Source organism: Phyllopteryx taeniolatus, chromosome 7 (assembly GCF_024500385.1).
Source record: "Phyllopteryx taeniolatus isolate TA_2022b chromosome 7, UOR_Ptae_1.2, whole genome shotgun sequence".
NCBI classification, from domain to species: Eukaryota; Metazoa; Chordata; class Actinopteri; order Syngnathiformes; family Syngnathidae; genus Phyllopteryx; species Phyllopteryx taeniolatus.
In genome coordinates, this window is record NC_084508.1 from 27,138,183 (window position 1) to 27,160,528 (window position 22,346).

The window sequence follows — 22,346 nt, forward strand, 5'->3', positions numbered from 1 at the left end:
GTAAAAGAGATTCAGGATTTGAATGTCCGCTCCAGCCTTCCTGTGTGGACTGTGAACTTTCCATGTTCTCTCGTGCTGTTGTGGGTTTTCCCCGGGTACTCCATCTTTGTCTTCCTCCACATTGAAAGTATGCATGTTAGGTTAACTAAAAAATTAATTGTCCATAGTTGTAAATGTAAGTGTGAATAGTTGTGTAAATGTGCCTTGTGATTGACTGGCAACCAGTCCAGGCTGTACCGTGCCTCTCACCCAAATTCACCCAGGGTAGACTCCAGACCACTGGTGACCTTAATGAAAAGAAGGGATATCGAAAATTGCTGGATGGATGATAAAGAGAATGAAGTGTGCTGTCATGCTTGATTTGTGGGCTATTTTGATATAAGCATGTCACAGACGTATTAAGACACCTAAGAACTCTTTTATGATTTTTTTTATTTTTATTTAAATAATTATTTGACCAAAACAGGGATTATATAGTCAATTTCTGATTGTAGTTCAGTGTTAGTTTACCAGAAATTGACCTTAATCTGATGTTTAGTCATATACAAGCTTCTTTGTGCCTTTGTGTCTTCTTACCTCTTATTCAAGTTTAGCCTTTTCATTTTAGAGATAAGGGATCACGTCTCAGTTAGGAGAAAATACAGACCAGGCATTTGCAAAACCATTTTGTGATTCAGCTCAACACAAAATAACATGTTTTATTTGATTTACTAAAATGATAATACCAGTATTAGAATATTGCCATTGGATTAATCTGTGCATAAAAACAGCCAGAATCACAAAAATGCAATTGCTTGTCTGTTGCTGTGAATCTGGACGCAGTGATTGGAGATGGGAGGTAGTCTGAGTCTTAACTAATGTGATTAGCATGGCAGTCCTAATTTCATTAGAGTCAAACTATATCTGTTTAGCTGAGGAGGCAAATGAAGTTTCATTACATATCAGAAAGAAATGAACAGTTAGCATGTTCAGTGGTATACAGTATGTGTGGATCACAGATATCTCAGCATCTGCCAGCCGTGACATTTAACTGTTTGAATTTTACCTAAATTAATTGAAATGTATGAAATGAAATGACATGCAAGCTATTGGTATTATTTCTTCTGTATAGATTTGATCTGTGACGTATGTTTTTATTTGTGCATGCTTGATATACAGCTGATTTAACTTCTCGCTTTATAATTTCACATTTTGCTCATTTTTATCTCACTAGACAATTATGATTTCTAATCCAAATTGGTGATTGTAGTGTTAAAATAGTGACTAAAACATCTGATGGTTTAAATAAATAAATAAATTTAAAAAACTTGCACCAAAAGTCACTTGTGTAGGCAGATGCAAACCAGTGATAGCCTGAGTATGTGTCAGGGTTACGGTGTAACGAGTCATTTTATACTTAAATGTTAACCAGACTGAAACACAATCTGTAACAGTTTGTAAGTGCCTGCATTAAGAAAACTTTTAGTTTACACATTCAAAATTTCAAGATGGTGCCTAACCGTGTGGTCGCCTCTTTTACATGCTCTCTAGTACTGTCAATGTTTTTGTGGTTTTCATTCGTCTTTGGAGACATTTTGCGACTCACTTACACAAGGGAATACTTGCTAAACATTAGGGAGTCTACCCCGGACTTTCTTTAACCAACTTTCACAAATCGACTCAGTTTTTTTTTTGAGTTACTTACCGGAGCACCAGCCGTGGTGTGCAGCGTATGGAGGTGAAGGCAACACCACAGAGGGAAACAAGTCGGAGTGCAGGTCAAGCTCCGTAAGAGAAAATTCTGAATGCCCGCTCCTGTCGATTTACCTCTCAAATCTACGCTCCCTAAACAACGAAATGGACGAGCTTCATCTTCTCACAAAGACAAGTAAGGATTTCGGATGTTCCGCTGCCCTGTGCTTCAAGGAGACATGGCTTTGTGAACGCGTCCCCGATGGCGCCATAATGCTTCCGGGCTTCCAACTGCACAGGGCAGACTGTGTCACTGAGTTATCGGGGAAAACAAAAGGTGGCGGGATATGCTTCTATTTCAACGAACATACCGACATCACAGAGCTCAGCATACACTGCAGCCCAGACTGTTTTTAAACTGTAAGTTATTCCTTTTTCTATTTATTTGTTTTATTTTATTTTTTTTGGCCCTGTTCGGCTGTTAGGTCAAGCAAGACTTCAACACCTTGTACTGCAGATTTGAAAAGGACACTTTCACTCCCCAAACCCACTCAGCCGCACCACCAACCACAATCACACCTCTGACTTACCCTCCTGCATTGACCATCCACGCACAGGATTTGAGACGTATCTTCAAAGCCAAGTTAAGCAAATTTATTTCTATGGCGCATTTCATACACAAGGTAACTCAATGTGATTTACATGATTAATAGCATTTAAAAACAAAGGGAAAAAAACAACTTATAAACATTTAAAAAAATAAAAGTACAATTCAAACGCTGTACAGTGCAACAAATATCTTTCAAAAGTGGAAAGTCATTCAAACTGCTCTAAGTGCAAGAGGACTCTGCATCTTTTTGCACAATTGCCAAAAAATAAATACATTTACAAAAAAATGTACCGGCATTACCAGATAACTAGCAACCTTTTATTGCTCAGTTTTTCTCAATGTCTTTATGTCTCAAAAGTGTTCTCTGTCAATTGACTGTCTGTTGTCGTACTAGAGCGGCTCCAATTACCGGAGACAAATTCCTTGTGTGTTTATTAGACATACTTGGCAAATGTGATTCTGAAAAGCATAAGAAAAAAAATAATTTTTAACCTGGACTTACAACCCCAATTCCAGTGAAGTTGGGACATTGTGTTAAACATAAATAAAAACAGAATACAGTGATTTGCAAATCATGTTCAACCTATATTTAATTGAATACACAACAAAGACAAGATATTTAATGTTCAAACGGATAAACTTTATTTTTTTTAGCAAATAATCATTAACTTAGAATTTTATGGCTGCAACACGTTCCAAAAAAGCTGGGACAGGTGGCAAAGAAGAGAGAGAAAGTTGAGGAATGCTCATCAAACACCTGTTTGGAACATCCCACAGGTGAACAGGCTAATTGGGAACAGGTGAGTGCCATGATTGGGTATAAAAGGAGCTTCCCTGAATTGCTCAGTCATTCACAAGCAAAGATGGGGCGAGGTCCACCTCTTTCTGAACTGTGTGAAGGGTGTGAGAAAATAGTCGAACAGTTTAAAGACAATGTTCGTCAACGTACAATTGCAAGGAATTTAGGGATTTCATCATCTACGGTCCATAATATCATCACTGCATGTAAGCGGCAAGGCCGAAAACCAACTTTGAATGCCCGTGACCTTCGATCCCACAGGCGGCACTGAATCAAAAACCGACATCAATGTGTAAAGGATATCACCACATGGGCTCAGGAACACTTCAGAAAAACAATGTCAGTAAATACAGTTTGGCGCTACATCCGTAAGTGGAACTTGAAACTCTACTATGCAAAGCAAAAGCCATTTATCAACAACACCCAGAAAAGCCGCTGGCTTCTCTGGGCCCGAGCTCATCTAACATGGACTGATGAAAAGTGGAAATGTGTTCTGTGGTCCGACGAGTCCACATTTCAAATTGTTTTTTAGAAATTGTGGAAGTCGTGTCCTCCGGGCCAAAGAGGAAAATAACCATCCGGACTGTTATGGACGCAAAGTTCAAAAGCCAGCATCTGTGATGGTATGGGGCTGTATTAGTGCCAATGGCATGGGTAATTTACACATCTGTGAAGGCACCATTAATGCTGAAAGGTACATACAGGTTTTGGAGAAACATATGCTGCCATCCAAGCAACGTCTTTTTCATGGACGTCCGTAATTATTTCAGCAAGACAATACCAAACCACATTCTGCACGTGTTACAACAGCGTGGCTTCGTAGTAAAAGAGTGCGGGTGCTAGACTGGCCTGCCTGTAGTCCAGAACTGTCTCCCATTGAAAATGTGTAGCGCATTATGAAGCATAAAATACGACAACGGAGACACATTACAACAAACAGTGGGCACAGACCTTGTGACCCCATCCTGCCTCAAAAGTCTGGCGGACCAGCTCGCTCCAGTCTTCACAAAAATCTTCAAGAGATCTCTGAAACTGTGTGACGTACCATCCTGTTTCAAACGCTCCATCATCATCCCAGTCCCCAAGAAACCTGTAATCTCGGGTCTGAATGACTACAGGCCTGTCACCCTGACATCTGTGGTCACGGAAGTCCTTTGAATGCCTCGTGCTGGACCACCTCATGAGTGTCACAGGTCCCCTGCTGGACCCCTTGCAGTTTGCCTACTGAGCAAACAGGTCTGTGGATGATGCAGTCAACATGGGACTGCACTTCATCCTAGAAAACCTCGACAGTGCGGGGACCTACGCGAGGATCCTGTTTGTGGACTTCAGCTCTGCGTTCAACACCATAATCCCCGAACTTCTCTCCTCCAAGCTTCTCCAGGTCAGCGTCTCTCCTCCCATCTGCCAGTGGATTTACAGCTTCCTGATGGGCAGGACACAACAGGTGAGGCTGGGGGAAACCACCTCATCTACACGCACCACCAGCACTGGTGCGCCCCAAGGTTGTGTCCTCTCTCCGCTGCGCTTCTCTCTCAACACGAACGATTCAGAATTAAAATCTGAATCATCTTTATTTGCCAAGTATGTCCAAAACACACAAGGAATTTGTCTCCGGTAGTTGGAGCCGCTCTAGTACAACAGACTATTTACAGAACACTTTGGAGACATAAAGACCTTGACAAAAAACAATTGTGCAAAAAGATGCAGAGTCCTCTAGCACTTAGAGCAGTTCAAATGACTAATATCGCAATAGTCCGGTGCAATGACCATTGTGCAAAGGGCGCTGAGACTTCAAGGAGTGTATGCGGTTTAAAGTGACGAGTAGTGCGATAATCTGGGACAATCGTTGTGCGAATGTTACAGATACTCCTCAATCAGTGTGCAAATGGAGCAGGTACTACTCTGGCATGAGTGGCCAGTATATGCAAATAGTGCAGCATGGCGAGACAACTACAGTGAGTGCACGAGTAATACATAATTGGCCCCACAGAAATGTGACAACAAACTCAAGTCAAAAAATTGCAAGCTTGTTGTAATGGAATTATAGGTTAGCTGTTTAAGAAGTTGATTGCAAGAGGGAAGAAGCTGTTGGAATGTCTACTATGTCTAGTTTGCATTGATCGGTAGCGCCTACCTGAGGGAAGGAGCTGGAAGAGCTGGTGACCGGGGTGCGGAGGGTCCGAGAGGATTTTGCATGCTCTTGTCTTAGTTCTGGCAGCGTGCAAGTCCTCAAGGGTGGGCAGGGGGGTACCGACAATCCTTTCAGCAGTTTTGATTGTCCGTTGCAGTCGGAGTTTGTCCTTTTTTGTAGCAGCAACAAACCAGACTGTGATGGAAGAACACAGGACTGATTCGATGACCGCTGTGTAGAACTGTCTCAGCAGCTCCGGTGGCAGGCCGTGCTTTCTCAGAAGCCGCAGGAAGTACATCCTCTGCTGGGCCTTTTTGCGGACGGAGTTGATGTTGGTCGCCCACTTCAGGTCCTGAGAGATTGTAATTCCCAGGAACTTGAAGGTCTTGACGGTTGACACAAGGCAGCTGGACAACGTGAGGGGCAGCTGTGGCGAAGGATGCCTCCTGAAGTCCACGATCATCTCTACAGTCTTGAGCGTGTTCAGCTCCAGGTTGTGTCGGCCGCACCACAGCTCCAGCCGCTCCGCTTCCTGTCAATATGCAGACTCGTCACCGTCCTTGATGAGGCCGATGACAGTGGTGTCATCTGCAAACTTCAGGAGTTTGACAGTCGGGTTCGCTGAGGTGCAGTCGTTCGTGTAGAGAGAGAAGAGCAGCGGAGAGGGGACACAATTTATTGAAGTCTCTGTGCCATTTGCACAATGGTCACTGTACCAGACTATTGCTCTGTTATTTCAAACTGCTCTAAATTGCTAGAGGACTCTGCATCATTTGCGCAATTGTCAAAAAAAAAATCAATAAATGTATCGGCATTACCAAATTACTGGTAACCTTTTATTGCTCAGTGACTCTCCGTACTTTGTTTTTATGTCTCAAAAGTATTTTCTGTCAAATGGCTGTCTGTTGTCATACTAGAGCGTTTCCAACTACCGGAGACAAATTCCTTATGTATTTTTTACATACTTGGCAAATAAAGATGATTGTGATTCTCATTTGTATGTTCGCGTTTCTTTTTAAAAAAAAAAAATAACTAAAATCCATGGACTCTACCCCCCACACAGACACACACACACACGCGTGCGTTACATAAGTGTGCAGTCAGACTTGCTGTGTCAGTCAAATCACCAGCTGACTAATTGACTGCATTTTTTTGTTAATGACCCACAAATACATAAATTAATCCACACAAAAATTTATTTCTCTATAATTTAGTGAGATTGTAAAGGTTAGCTCAGCAGAGATTATTCATACTTGAGACTATGTGAGTCCCAAGATGCACATGTCTGGAAACAATGAGTCTCAGACCTGGAGCAATGAGACCCTGCGACGGGGTACAGATACAGTTGTTGCTTCGCGGTCTTGCTATATTGCAAATTTTTACTTATTATTTATTTTATTTTTTTAATTTGTATTATGTACTTATTATGCTTGTGTTTTCCACTTCTCTTGGTCTCTTTCAATATAATATGTTTCAGCCTGCCACTATAGCATTTTCTTTAGGACGATATGTGTGGAGTTTGCATGTTCTCCCCGTGCCTGTGTGGGTTTTCTCCGGGCACTTCCTCCCACATCCCAAAAACATGCATGGTAGGTTAATTGACGACTCTAAATTGCCCGTAGGTGTGAATGTGAGTGCGGCTGGTTGTTTGTTTGTATGTGCCCTGCGATTGGCTGGCAACCAGTTCAGGGTGTACCCCGCCTCCTGCACGCCTCCATCACGCCCGCAACCCTAGTGAGGAGAAGCGGCTCAGAAAATGGATGGATGGATGGGCCATGGTACCGCTGGAAGTAACTGCAATACTTTGGCGAGGATTTCCGGGAACACGCAGGCTTATATGTAGGTGGTGACGAGGGCTGATTGGAGACAGATGCTGAAAGAGAGAGGGGAGGGGAGAAAGAGGGCTCCAATAATGGTACTGCAGGGCAGTATATGACAGCTTCCCCGGGTGAGCCGTATAGAAGTCATCCAGAAGAGCCGGATCTAGGATGAGCTTCCGGGAAATCCACACCCGCTCCTCTGGCCAATACCCTTCCCAATCGACCATGTACTGGAACCCCCTCCCCCTAGGCCTCACATCGAGGATGCGAAACACTGTGAAGGCCGGATGGCCGTCAATAATCCGTCGGAGGGGGTTCAGCCGGAGGGCTCAGGGCGCAGATGGAGACAGGCTTAAGCAAAGAGACGTGGAATATTGGGTGAACTTTTAAGGACTGCGGAAGTTTCAATTGGACGGAAGTGGGATTGATGATTTTGGTAATGGGCAAAGGACCATTGAAGCATGGAGTGAGTTTATGGGACTCGGTTTGAAGTGGGAGTTCGTGGGAAGAAAGCCAGACAGATTGGCCCACCTTGTATTCGGGTGTCGGGCATCAATGACAGTCCGCGAGCTGGAATCGGCAAGGGGTGCAACAGACCAGCTGGTGGCAGGTGTGACATTTTATCTCTCAAATAGCTTTTACCTGGTTAAATAAAGGATAAATCAAATGGCAAATAAAGCCCGCCCTCGAGCTGCTGGACTGTGAGACCTTCACTTGTCAATCAAATGTCATGAAAATTAGTTCACTGAAGTCAACTACTCCCTGAATATTGATAACATGTGCCTCTGTGGTTATGGTTTATAAACAGGTGTGTGTGTGTGTGTGTTATGTGGGGAACACAAACACAACTCTGAGCGCTGACGTTTTAACGATGTCGCCTCAGTCGAGTAAGCTTTTTAGCTCCAGCCCTTAGCTCGCTAGCTTGTTAGCTCGCAGGCTAGCGAATGTAATAACAGTTAACTTTCCATTTGTCCCAATTGTGTCCCTCTACGCAGTAAACGCAGTTCTGCCAGCGGCTTGCTGTGTCGTGAGCGGCGCGGTGGGTGTTACCACAACAATAAAAATGTATCGAGTCCAGAAAAATCTCCCTTGTCAATAACAATAACCCGCCCTACTCTGCCTCTGATTGGCTAGCACCAAGACAGGATTCGTACACGCACATGCACAGGACGGGTCTTAAAACACGTATCTACGGATTCAGATGCAGGGCGCACATCAAACGAGATTCCTGGCTAAGTGAATTAAAAATGTGAAGCGATGTTACACCACTCTTGCTCTGAAAACACAAACAAATAATAATTGGGATGCATAAATAATAAAAAAATGTATAGAAATTTGTTTTTGAATTATTTTTTTTTATGTCTGCACATATCTGCACCTGCTGCTCCTCATTGCTGTTGTTGAATTAACTCCTCCCACCATGCCACTAATCCCTCTGATCCTCTCTCTTTTTTCGGTTCCCATTGGGATCAAGCATCCATTCAGCATGACTGACAGATTGTACACGTGGTTTACTGAGATAGCGAGAGGGGGGGAGGGAGAGACAAAGAGTGAGCGAGAGAGAGAAGGAATGTGATGGATGAGAGATTGAGATTAGTGTTGAGCGAGAGATGCTATTCCTGCTTTGTTGCACATTGATGCTGCAAAGTCTGGGTGGACACTTCATTCGATTTTTAACTTTGTTACCTGGTTGTTCAGAGTTTGGGGGTGCTGGACAAGCACTGAGCTTAAAATGTTTCTTCATTTACTGGCTAGTGCATGTTTGGTTTACGGAAGAGGACTTCAATTTTGGATGGCATAAATGTACTCTGTGGAAAAAGTGATGGGGAAACTAGGAGAGGTATAAGTTAAATGGTTGTGAGGATTGTGTTCTATGTAGTACATAAGGAGAAAAGAAAATATGCGATTGAGTTGAAAGCATTTACTAAGCAGAGACGAAGGGAAGCCCATTCCTGTATCATCCATTGTCAACTGATATGTTTGCTATTCAGAAGAATGCTGTTGGGGGGGAAATGATTGTGCACAGGTAGACAGGTGACAGCTTGGCTTTTTCATGTTGTTTGCAACAGAATATGATGTCCAGTCAGTCTACTAAAATGTAGTCGAGTCATATTGCTAAGTGGCATGTAAATTATGAATGGAAGTAAATTCTTTGTACATCAATTATTTGATTGCTGAGTGGGCCTCATAAATTATGTTTTGCATTTTAGTAGTACATTAGTCTTGTCTATTGTAAGCGGTGTGCAGTATGTCATGTAGTGTATGCAGTCGCTTCATGGTAGTAATCTGTACCAGATGTACTCGACATGCTCTACCAAAACATGAGACGAGTAAGTTGTTACTACAGCTCTGTTGTGTGCGTGTTCACGTTGCACTGTTGTTGTTGTTGTTTTTGTAAATGCTGAGTTCATATCATATTGTTGAGGGGGATCATTCACTCTGATCTATTTTGCAGGCCAACCCCCCTCCACTGGTGGTCAACACAGACAGTCTCGACACCCCCCCATATGTGAGTATGGAGTCGTATGTCATCAGTAATGCTGAATTTAAAAGTATGTAAAGTTATGATACGAGTCATCCCATTATATTTGGAATTTAAAAAAATAACAGACACACTGCACAAATCTTTCACCAGAGGACAGATAATTATAGTTGAAGTATAAGACAATATTTATGTGTCATTGGCAGTGTAGTGAGTCATATAGCTAACTTAAATACAGCTGACGTGACATCACTTCCTCCACATTAACCAACCACCATCAGCTTGTGAGTGACTGGTGATCTTTGGTTTCACCTAAAGTCAGCTAGGATGGGCTACATATCACCAGCATCCGAAAACGGTTTAAGGCTTACAGAAATCCGATGGAAAATTGGTATGCAAAGTCAGAATTAACACAACACAAAGTTGTCTCATAGCTGAGTCGTAGTGGTCATTAACTGTGGTAACATTTGCATTGGTTTACACCTATATATACCCACTGTGTGTGTGTGTGTGTGTGTGTTTGTATGTATATGTGTGTGTGTATGTATATATAATATATGTATGTATGTATAATATTTCAAATCTGGCCTCACCTGTGTGGAGTTTGCATATTCTCCCCGTGCCTGCGTGGGTTTTCTCTGGGTACTCCGGTTTCCTCCGACATCCCAAAAACATGCATGGTAGGTTAATTGGCAACTCTAAATTGCCCGTAGGTGTGAATGTGAGCCTGCAATTGCCTGGCAACCGGTTCAGGGTGTACACCACCTCTTGCCCAAAGATATCTGGGATTAGGCTCCAGCACGCCCGTGACCCTAGTGAGGTTAAGCGGTACAAAAAATGAATGTGTGTGCGAGCGTGTGTGCGTGCGTGCGTTTGTGTATAATATAACTGATTATCTTAATAACTCATTGATAATAGTGTCATTCATAGAATATGTATAATATGTCTGTAGAGGGCGGCACGGTGGACGACTGGTTAGAGCGTCAGCCTCACAGTTCTGAGGACCCGGGTTCAATCCCCGGCCCCGCCTGTGTGGAGTTTGCATGTTCTCCCCGTGCCTGCGTGGGTTTTCTCCGGGCACTCCGGTTTCCTCCCACATCCCAAAAACATGCATTAATTGGAGACTCTAAATTGCCCGTAGGCATGACTGTGAGCGCGAATGGTTGTTTGTTTCTGTGTGCCCTGCGATTGGCTGGCAACCAGTTCAGGGTGTACCCCGCCTCCTGCCCGATGACAGCTGGGATAGGCTCCAGCACCCCCGCGACCCTAGTGAGGAGAAGCGGCTCAGAAAATGGATGGATGGATGTCTGTAGAGATGCAGTGCCATGTCAACATTAAACATATAGTATATTTTTACCCCTGGGAAACAATGGTTAAATGCTAAATCCAGAATATAATAGGTCCAGATGTCATTTTTCTGGTAGCCAGCTGCCACAGCAAATCAGTGTCTGTTGTTGTTAGCTAAGTTTATTATGTAATTACTCTGAAATGACTCCCTGATTGACTGTGTGAAAATCCCGTGAGATAAAGATTTTTTTGATTAAGTTTCACAGAATAACTACAATTGTACTTGACGCTTTTCACATTTCCTTTAAATAGGAAGAACATAAATATAAGAAATAAGCATTCCAACGTGAGCTATTTGGGTTATCGTTTGCCATTACACTAATAACAATAATGTTATATAGTAGAATTACAATAATTATATGTTTGTAGTTCAATTTGTATTAGTTGTAGATAATTTTAACATTTATACATGCAAATCAGTCGTCTTTTGGCGAAATCCGCCGTGTTGAACTCAAAATAGGCCATTTACGTGAATCGTATACATCCTATGAGTCTTTCCTGGCGGGGAGGGGGTGCGTCACCATCACCATCACTGTCGTCATATGCTGTTTTTTACTCCTTGAACACTGGCAGCTAGATCCGTTCCACACGTCCACCATCCAGATGTAATTTCTGAATGTTGCTCCGCGGCGGACTAATATGCGAGCACATTGGCCCGAGGTTCCGCCCGTGCGCTTGGGACCTGCTTTGTAATAAGTCACAGGAGTTGACGAGACCAGAAAAATAACACACCGCCGCTTCTGCTGTTAAGAAATAACGGTACTTTTAATCCATTACAATGATCTAAATGTAACTTGCTACTTTTATTTATCAATTATTGCTTATTTATCAACTATTTCATGCGCGAGACTTCGACTTCCGCATCGGGCGATGTTTATTCCAATTCAATTTAAGTTTAGTCTAGTTCACGTTTAGTCTAGTTCACCAATCAAAAGACAGAAGAAAGTCACATGACCTCACACATCATCTTCTATTGGGCTTCCCGGGTGTAGGTATTAACACTAGATAAACCAGCCCGGCTGATCGTCGTGCCTAAGTGGCCACCGTTTAGGGAAGGTTGTCGTTACCATAAAGGCAACGGCGCGCTATTCTTGATTACATTTAGACGAACAAAAACAACAGTTTTCATGTATTGTAGTATTTGTCTGGCACTGACTACCTAAACGTAGATATTTCAGCTCACTTATAGCTTTAGAAAACACCGTGCAGTAAATTGAATATGTGTTGTTGTAGTTTTGACTGTGCATACACACACAGCAACATCAGAATTTGCACATTCACATTTTATTTTGTAATTTTTTTTAATTGATGTTCATGCTGTGGTTAAAAAAAAAATCAGAAGTCACTCACTATTTACTCAGTACTTGAGTAATTATTTTACTGTGTACTTTTTACTCTTAATTTTTTTGGAGGACTACCTTTTACTTTTACTTGAGTCACATTATTGTCAAGTAACAGTACTCTTACTTGAGTACAATATTTGGCTACTCTACCCACTTCTGGAGCGGACATCCTCTATTGCTACTCTTAGGTTTCAGCAACATTTTTGCTCATTAGATCAGCCAGTGTTGTATTTGTTGCACTGGTCTTTTGTGTTTTCTCGTTGAGGTGCTGTGGGTCGTGGCCCTGGTTGTGGTCCCAACCGAACCGCGAAGCACACGTAACATCGGCGACAAGAGTTGATCTACTAGTACATCTTGTATTAATTAGGAAACACGGCTACAATTATCTAATTAGTTTACAGATGTTAATGTATTAAGCGACGGAGTGATGTTCTGGATTATGTCACCACACAGAATGAACTAACTTCAAATTCAGAAATGACAATAAAAACAGAAAAATGTTGTATTTAATATTTTCCAGGCGGATGCATTTGGGATTAGCCTTTGTAGTTGGTAATAGTGAAAAATGAAATGAAACAGACAATGATTTTAGTCCATCCTTTTCCAGATAAAGAGTGTTTAAAGAGGAGGATGATATTCATATGGCACATCTTGAAGCAGGCATCAGGTGGAGGTGGAGATGGGCCTGGCTCAAGTTGGAGGGCAAAACAAAAAAAGCAAAGAAATGAGGCAAATGTAATTTTAATCTTAAATTTGTACATCAACATGTACTTGAACGGTGTAAATGATTGTTTGTCTGCGTGAAGAAAATGTGTTTATTTTGCCTTATTGTATTCTTCAGAGTCTTCAAGTTTGCTTAATATATGTTAAAATAAAAAACATTCTATGCAGGGGCATGGCAGATCCCCACAGACCCACCCTACAATGTTTTTTTTTTTTTTTTTTTTTTGTGGGGTCACCTTTTTCATGCCTTTGGTGTTTGCATGTCTGAAGATTTTACATGTTGGCTCATGGAATATAGTGCAACGATGGAAATTCAGGATAAATTAATCTCCCAACACAGAGACATATTACAGACAAGGCGATTACACAGACCATTCGGATGCCATGTCTGTTAATATGTATGCAAGGGTGTGCTCATCCGTTTCCTCCTATACAAGAACATTTCATCAGAGTTGAGTCCGATAAATTGATAGGTACCGGTAAATTTTGAAACAGAAAAAAAGTCCCGTGCACTCCGAGGTGGTCTGTTGGTCCGCTTTCCAAGGGCACCCCAGCAGCGTCCTCATGGGGCGAACAGTAATCTTTCCAGTAACCATTCAAACCGCCATATTGTGGCATGCAGGTGACTGGGCGGCAGACGATTTAAAACCTGCAACCCTCAGTCCCCAAGCCTTGTTTCAATAACCAAGTTGATACAGCAAAGATTTTTTGATCTTTTTAACAGTGTTTTTGTGTCATACTTACAAATGTTATTCTCTCTTTCTCCACATACTGTATCAAACAGGTCAATGGAACAGAAGCAGACTATGAATATGAGGAAATCATATTGGAGCGGGTAAAAATATAAGCATACCAACACCAATTTTATCTATAGTTCATACTGTGCAAATGCATCACTCTTGCACTAATCCTAAAACAACAAAATGTGTCAAACAGGTCAATATTTAATTATTTTGTTTCTGTTTTTTGAGTAACGGAAAAGATGTCAGTGTGATTGGCTTGCACCACTTGAGCCGTTTGAGAGTTTTTACCTTGTTCAAGAATTTATTACACCACATTGTCATATAACTTTCTTTTCAGAGTTATGTACCGTATTTTTCGGACTGTAAAACGCATCGGATTATAAGGCGCGGCATCAATGAACTGGTCTATTTTCATACATAAAGTGCACCGGATTATAAGGCGCATTAAGCGAACCAAAACAGATGTCAAACTCAACTCATTCACAATAACTCTCAACATTTTTCAGTTGGAACACATAAAATCCTGACTACGGTAGCCGTAATATACCGACAATCCATCAAGGGGTGCAGCTTCATAGCTTACCAAAGTCATACTAAAACATTTTGACAGATTTTTGAGCGCCGTGTACCACATAAAATCAGTTCGAGGCCAGTAAGCACAACTAGAATTGATACATAAGGCGCACCGAATTATAAAGTGCACTGTCGATTTTTGAGAAAATTAAAGGATTTTAAGTGTGCCTTATAGTCCGAAAAATACAGAACCCATCATATCCCCTTCTCAGCATTTTACCCAACTTTCTTTATTTTATTAACCTTTCTATTCCTTGTCCATTGTTCTCAACTTTCTTTCCCTGTTCCTCTGTCCCCTCTCTCAATTTTGCCCTCCTTTGTCTCTCCCCGAGGCTCTCTCACCATCCCTCTCACTCAGTCTATTCTCCTGTGACCTGGATCTGTCTGCTTGACTGGCTCAGCTTTAAAGACGCTATAGATATACACGCAAACAGAACAGAAATTACACACATTCCTATGCAGTGACAACGACTAGAAGAAATGTTTACATTTGATTAAGAAATTGTGACACTTGCCAAATCCGTAGAGATTTTTTTTGTCCAGTGACACAAACATGTTTAAAAATGTGGTTTGAGTGGAACATGACTAAAAACATACATATTATTATTATTAGTAGTAGTGTTATTAGTGTTGTTAATTAATTAATTACTGACATACATTCTCTATCTCCGTTTATGCATAGGGTAACTCAGGTTTGGGCTTCAGTATTGCAGGAGGGACTGATAATCCCCATATTGGAGAAGATCCGTCCATCTTTATTACCAAGATTATACCTGGAGGGGCTGCAGCCCAGAACGGACGACTCAAGTAAGCACACATACATGCACAAAATTATATTTGTTAAACATGACTCCATAATGGAGGTTTATAGAAAATAATACGTAGTAATATATTAATTATTTGTGATACATAATTAATAATGATTTAATTAATGTGGTTTTCTGTGATCGACTGGCGCCTCTCACCCAAATTCAGCTGGGATAGGCTCCAGCTCATGTAGTACTCTAATGAGGACATGCACGCTGGCAACAGGATAGAGTAATTAATATGGTATCAGTGCTTCCTGGTGGCGGCTGCCGCGAGCCAAGATGCTGGCTTCGTGAAGCGGAGGTCCACCGATGCCGACCCGTGGTTCTGCGTTTACTGGGACAGAGGCCTGCGTGAACAACAAGGCGCGCCTATCTCGCCCAGTCAATTGTGAAGCCAAGTTCTGACATAGTAGTACACCCTAGCAAGTTGCAACACTCTTCTCAACGCTGCGGTCTTGTCAGCCTTTCAGCCAATCAGTGTTTTTATTTAGACATACACACATGGTCACATGGGTCGGGCGCATTTAGACTTAAATGAGTGAGTGATGCGCTCTCGCAGGCTGGCTAAGCAGCTTGGCTTCGTATAGACAGCAGAAAACTACATTTTAAGCACAACTGCTCATTATTTTATGCCGAGACAAGGCCACGACAATATCGAGGCACTTTTAATTTTGCGATATTGGGAATATTGTGACATCCCTATATACGACTATAATTTATTTTCATACTCTTGCCCAATCGGGAATGTTTTATGTTTTGATAGCTTGACTTGCCCCAGGCAATCAGGAATTGGTAAACTTCGAGCCCTGAGTTCATAAAATTTTGTTGTGCAGGGTGAATGACTCTATCGTCCGAGTAAATGAGACTGATGTCAGGGAGGTGACCCACAGTGGGGCGGTGGAGGCCCTGAAGGATGCTGGAGGTCTGGTCAGACTGTGTGTACGACGCAAGAAGAACCTTACTGATAAGATAATGGATATCAAACTAGTGAAAGGTCCTAAAGGTGAGGAAACACTCCAAACATGATCACAAAACACACATTACAATATGATATGCAATGTCTCATGTTACACATTTATATATATTATGGTAATGTGTGCCGCCAATCAGAGATTCCTGACCTGCTCGCGGCAGTTTGCCATGTTACGATCGTTAGCGTAGCATTTTTGTTGCTACTGCACTAAACAGCAGAAATGGCTACCCATGAGTTTGTTTTAACTTCAACTAAGATAGAAGATGTCGACTAAAAGGGCTAGCTATGCAGCCGCTTTTAAAAGAAAAGTAATCACCACTGCCGAAGGCGTGGGAAACCGCAGTTCAGAGTGGGTGAATCGAACGTGAGATTGTGGAGGAAGACGAAGGAGAAAATCATCCAGCAAAAAGCACATGCAAGAGCTTTGGGACGTGGGAAAGTCACGCAGTTCCCAGAGATGGAGGAAGAGCTGCTGCAGATTGTAGCCGAACGGAGGGCAAGTGGCTGCGCTATCAACACAATCGAACTTCGTCTCAAAGCTCTGACAATAAAGAGGAATAAAGGGAACCAAGTGATCATTCCTGGTGGCATGACTGCGCACTTGAAGGTAATGGACATATCGTGCAATCACCCTTTCAAAAAGCACAGGCAGAAGAAATGGAATGAGTGGATGACTTCGGGGACTCATACGTTCACTGCAGGTGGCAATGTAAGGAAACCCGAACTGCTGCAAATAACAGCATGGATAAAAGATGCATGGGATGCGGTTTCCCCTGACATAATTTCAAGGGGATTCAAAACATGTTGCCTCACAAACGGCATGGATGGCACAGAGGGAGGGAGGATGAGACCGCTGTTCATGACGCAATGCAAGAGGCACCGGAGCAAGAGAAACTGGACCAAGTCGTCAATGATGAGTTCTACAGTGATGAATCAAATGTAGCTGCAATGTATCTTCTTGATGGTCAGATGCTTCTTTTCAAGGCTTTGCCGAGTATGTGTGATGTAGTGGATAGACTGCACTATGCACAAATGTTTCGTGCACAAAGGTTTCTTAAGTTAAACAGTGTTAAATTGTTTATTGAATATTTAAGACTGTAGTACGTGTTATCAACCGTACTAATAAAATGTTATACCATCATTGAGCATTTGTTTTAGTCGGTCGAGGGATTCTGTTCTGACAATTACAAGGACCGGTAAGGTTTATTTATTTATTTATTTATTTATTTTACATCATTGTTGGTGATGACATAATTTTTTTTTTTAGCCTAGCAAAGGATTTGAAAGACTCATCTTCATCCTCTTTTACTTTACTTCTGCTTCTTTCCATGTTTTAAGAGTTATGTCATTCCAATGTATACAGGAATAGTTGCCACATTAGATTGTTTTCTGGAACACGTGTAGTTTCATCGATGCATTTCAGATGTTTTTTTTTTTTCTTTTACATAAGTCAAGGATGTAAAGCATAACATTGGCCTGTCCCGACACCAGATGAAAATATATATTACCGGTACATCAGCACATGCACAAACATTATTATTAATGATTGTGATACAGACAATTCTTTGAAAAAAACATACTAGAATAAAAGTACAAACCTCCCAGAATAAAAATACAGATAATTCATAATGTTTTGAGCATATGGATAGCAGCAAAATCAATGGTGCGCATTTGAGATAGGTAGAGGGGTTTTCCTGATTTTTTTTCTGTCAACTTTGGGGGTGCGCATTATACTTCAGGGCGCATTATACATGGGAAAATGCGGTAAATGTTTATTTTTCCCGCAGCGCATGCTGGAGAGAATGACGCACCACGTGACTACTCTGCTGTACGATGGTGTTTTAAGTTTCGTTGCATTGATGAAATTATAGAAATTTAATAAAGAAAACAATTTTTTTTATGTCATTTTTATTTTGAGGATTCAAAAAATCAAAATGGAACATGCCTCCTGTAATTTCAGACCATGGAAATAAAATGCAGTCCTCGTCAATCCTCAATAATACAACCAATCCTCTTCTCTTTTCCCTCTGCAATTATAAAAATAAAACAGCAGCCTTTTGAAAAGGTAAGTACGACAAAAATAGGCCAGTTTCATTTCGATTAATAAAATAAAATGATGCACAATCCTCTTCTCTTTCCCCCCTAATGGCGGCAACTGAAACAAATGAATTGGCTACAATTGCACGAGTGTGATAAATCACAGCCTGCAATTAAAACGTAGCCTGCTTAAATAATAAAACACCAGCTTTTTGAATAGATGAAGTATATAAAATTAAAATAATACAGTTTAAGTTCGATTTCTGTTCATTATACTCTTCTCTTTAGTTTATTACAAATGCTAAGTAAGTCAGTGCAAGGTAAAAAGCAGCATCCTCTTCTGTTTTCACACGCACAGTACAACGCAGCCATCCTCGGACCTGAGCAACAAAACACAATAATATCCCTACACGTCATTCCAAATATATACTGACAAGAATCAGAAACCACTTTATAAAAACATACACTTTGTTGCTCAATATGTTCTTACCCGTTTAATGTGACTTCTGTTTTCGGACATCACTGGACAGCTTCTCAACATCGGGCATGTAAGGTGTAACTTTAATCTTGACGTGACTCCAAGCTTTTATCTGTGAGGTGGTTGTGGTATTTGGATTTAATGTAGTTCATGTTTGAGAATATCTGATCGCACAGGTATTGTTGGATTTATCTTACCCAACATTATAAAAAATAGACACAAAAGGAATGAAGACACTGGTTTCTTTTTCTCATGAGGAGGGCGTATGGGAGATTGTTCAGATCACAGCCTCTCAACACGCTCTAAACAATCTCTCCCGTCGCTCCTGCATTTATTTGAAAATAGGAGGGTTTTTCCCAGACATAATGTTCTAAACAATAAGACACAACACAAAACATTGGACCAACACCTGTCACGTCCCCGACCACATCCGATCACGTCCTTGGTCCAGGCGCCCTTCCATCGGATGATGCTGAGTCATCTTTTTGAAGGCGAGACATCTAAAATCGTCCATAATACTAATGCAAGCTAAGCAAATAAATGATAACTTATAGAATATATTTAACAGGTATGTTGATCCAAAGATGGATAATACTCCAAATGCATGTTTCTTCATGTTCCTATAACTGTCAGGAAGAGCATTCCATGTTTAAAACACAAGTTTTCAATTTCGCTCCATTTGTGGCATTGGGCAAGCTGGGCTTTCTGGCAATCCTCAGCTATCTTTCTCTTTTTCCCTTTGCGATCCATGGCCCATCACACAGCCGCCGGTTTGTTTGCGACAGCCACCTGCAACACTGAGCTCAAAGAAGCGCGCGTCGCAGGCTATGACGCAAATCTTCGTTGACAGAAATGTTGAAATGTAATAGTTATTCCACACATTTTTACAGCATTGGAAAACGTTAAGAATGTTTGTTGTCATGTTTGTCCTCCTAAAGAAACCATATTTAAAACAAAAAATATATATGTTTCTCCCCCATCTACACTCTAGATGTACATGTTTGGATCAGAGAACCAACATTGTTAGTGTTTAGTTTTGGGAAACCCTCTTCTTGCGTTTGCCTCATTTTATGTGCATATACAGGATATGCATTCTCTAGCTAATTTGAAGAACCAGGTTTTTTTTCCCCCAATAGCACAGATACTGGTGCCAGGGATTGTAAAAGCTGGTTACACATGCCAGCACTTGTAGTGGGATATTGTCAATAGTGCAACTATTATTAATGGATGGATGTTCTGGCTGTGTTGGCGATAGTTGTGTTTTGAAGAGTGAAAGGGCTTCTGGCACCATGAGTGAGGTTCTTTCACCATAGCACAGCTGGTAGTTATTCTGTTGTTGGAAAATCCACTGTCCAGACTCCATTGACTAAATTGACCACAACACCAGAGGCTGTCTAATTTCTCACTTCACACTTCGGCTGATTATGAAGCCAGCATTATTGTCTCAATGCGTGGTGTGGTGGAATAATGTAAAAACAACTTTGGCGTCATTGTTTTTGTGTGTGATGATAAAACATCATAATTCCTCCCATATCAATTGGAAATAAATCTCAATAGGAGAAGTTGTAGCAATAAGGAAAAGAATACTGACAATGTCAGTAGTCTAACAATAGAAGAACAAGCAGATGGGACTGGGTTGTAGGGAACAGTCAGCATAGTTGTTTTTTGAGCCTAGCAAAGGATTTGAAAGACTCATCTTCATCCTCTTTTAGTTTACTTCTGCTTCTTTCCATGTTTTAAGAGTTATGTCATTCCAGTTTTTACAGGAATAGTTGCCACATTAAATTTTTTTTTCTGGAACACGTGTAGTTTCATCTATGCATTTCAGATGTTTTTTTTTTTTTTCTTTGGATGCCTTTCTGGAGTCAAGGATATGAGCAAAATTATCATTCCCCCAAAAGATAAACAGGAGGATTGTACATTAGATAGATCAATTGATAGAAATAGAAGGCATGTTTGAAGGAAAACAAATAATTTTTTTGTTATTATAAAGGTACTTGCCTATTGATTATTACACACTGCATAATACTTTATCTACCGGAATTTTGCTGTTTTTAAATCACTCTTACTATACTCATGTCTCATCAGCTATGTATTTAATCATCTTTGGCAACTGTCTTTCTTTTATTGCCTCTTTTTAGAAGCACTTTGTGTGGCATTTCTAGTGTGAAAGGTGCTTATAAATAAATAATTGATTTGTGTGATTGATTGATGTGATTACTATTAATTACATATAAATGCGACAGAATCTTCTTTTTATTAGGTTTTTATATGAAGAACATTCTTACTCAAACATTGTTTGTTCTCAGGTCTAGGGTTTAGTATAGCTGGTGGAGTTGGAAATCAACATGTTCCAGGTGACAACAGCATTTATGTGACAAAGGTCATTGAGGGGGGAGCTGCACAAAAAGATGGACGGCTACAGATAGGGGACAAACTCGTAGCAGTAAGTATAATTTTTGGGCTGTCATTTCTGTTGTCTCATGTGTCATTTCAAGTCAACTGATTATGATTCCATAAACTGAAACTTCAAACAAATGTCTTGTTCATTTTTTTAAGACGTTATGCTAATATATATTCAGTAAATGTTTGTCTTTCACTCTGTGTTCCAATAGCATCAGTGTAACTTCACTTTCATTATTTCATACATTTTAATTCTGTTTATTTGCTTTGCTCATGCAGTTTTTCTTCATGTGTCACCAGGTAAATGCATCTTGTTTAGAGGAGGTTACTCATGAGGAAGCAGTTGCAGCCCTGAAGTCAACCTCAGATGTTGTTTATCTTCGTGTGGCCAAACATACTTCGCTCTTTATCAATGAAACCTTTCCTCCTCCTGATGTCACAGATTGTAAGTGTATGCCTTTTAGAAATCATTTTTGTTCAATTCAAATGCATTTTGAGCAAAAAGTAAACGCATGTGTGTAAATAATAGTTGTCGTTGTTCTACTTGAGTCCTGTAGAAGTTTAACATGCTTTCAAACTATACCTAACTGTTAAAAGAAGTCAAGACGAAAAATAATTTTTTGCAGTCCGTGTAATAAGAATGCCAATGCTAAAACAACACTAATAACAAAGCAATATGCTTCTCATACATGTACAGGCACACAACCTCCTTTTTAACAGGAGTTCACCTAGCTGTTCACCCACTTTGACAGGTGCACTGGGGAATCTGAAGCTGATTTACGACAAAATCGCTGTCAGGCTGACCAAATTTCTTGTAACAAACCACCCGACGCTAACATTACCGCTGGTACTGCAACATGTTTTGCATTAAGGTGACAACTTTGGCTCGAGGTGCTTTAGTGTTGAGCAAAATCTTTGCTGCACAATTTCCACACTTCATGCTATTCTCCACATATCCATTTTGGATTCTTAAAAGAAAAAACAAGCAATACAAGCACAGTGAATATCTGAAAAGTGTAATTAAATAAATACAAAATTTGAACGCACATTTTTTTCCGTAATTCATTAATTGAAATTTACACCTTACAGTCACCTGCCCTAGTTAAAATTTGTCCCTTGCCTCCATCCATCCATTCTCTGTACCGCTTGACCTTATAAGGGTTGCAGGTAAGTGGAGCCTGTCACAGCTGACTTTTCCCACTTTATAAACTTAAAAAAAAAAGGTCATTGACGTATTTTGGTCAAAAGGCACAAAGGAGAAAGAATTACAGCACAGTTAACATTCACTGAAAGTGCTATGGTTGAAACCATTACCATTAAAGAAAGAAAACCCCACAATGAATAAATAATGAAAATCAAGCATTGTTTTATAATTGTGGTCCCAAGTAATTATTTTAAAAT

General features: G+C 40.8%; 1 protein-coding gene and 1 long non-coding RNA gene across 13 annotated transcripts in view; both read left to right on the plus strand.

Annotated features, from left to right (window-relative positions):
• The window catches only part of LOC133481290 (discs large homolog 1-like protein), a 128,123-nt gene that overhangs the window by 70,029 nt on the left and 35,748 nt on the right, over positions 1 to 22,346 (plus strand). For 11 of the 12 annotated variants that reach the window (XM_061780474.1, XM_061780476.1, XM_061780475.1 and 8 more), the window contains 6 exons: positions 9,490 to 9,543; positions 13,714 to 13,764; positions 14,928 to 15,052; positions 15,888 to 16,057; positions 20,852 to 20,988; positions 21,246 to 21,390. In XM_061780474.1, coding sequence (XP_061636458.1) covers positions 9,490 to 9,543; positions 13,714 to 13,764; positions 14,928 to 15,052; positions 15,888 to 16,057; positions 20,852 to 20,988; positions 21,246 to 21,390 — 682 coding nt within the window. Of the gene's footprint in view, positions 1 to 6,878; positions 9,365 to 9,489; positions 9,544 to 13,713; positions 13,765 to 14,927; positions 15,053 to 15,887; positions 16,058 to 20,851; positions 20,989 to 21,245; positions 21,391 to 22,346 lie in introns of those variants that run through there. The other variant, XM_061780486.1, reaches the window with a different exon arrangement.
• Positions 16,068 to 17,168, plus strand: LOC133481291 (uncharacterized). The gene is made up of 2 exons (XR_009789509.1): positions 16,068 to 16,634; positions 16,729 to 17,168. It is a non-coding gene; the product is annotated as an uncharacterized LOC133481291 (long non-coding RNA).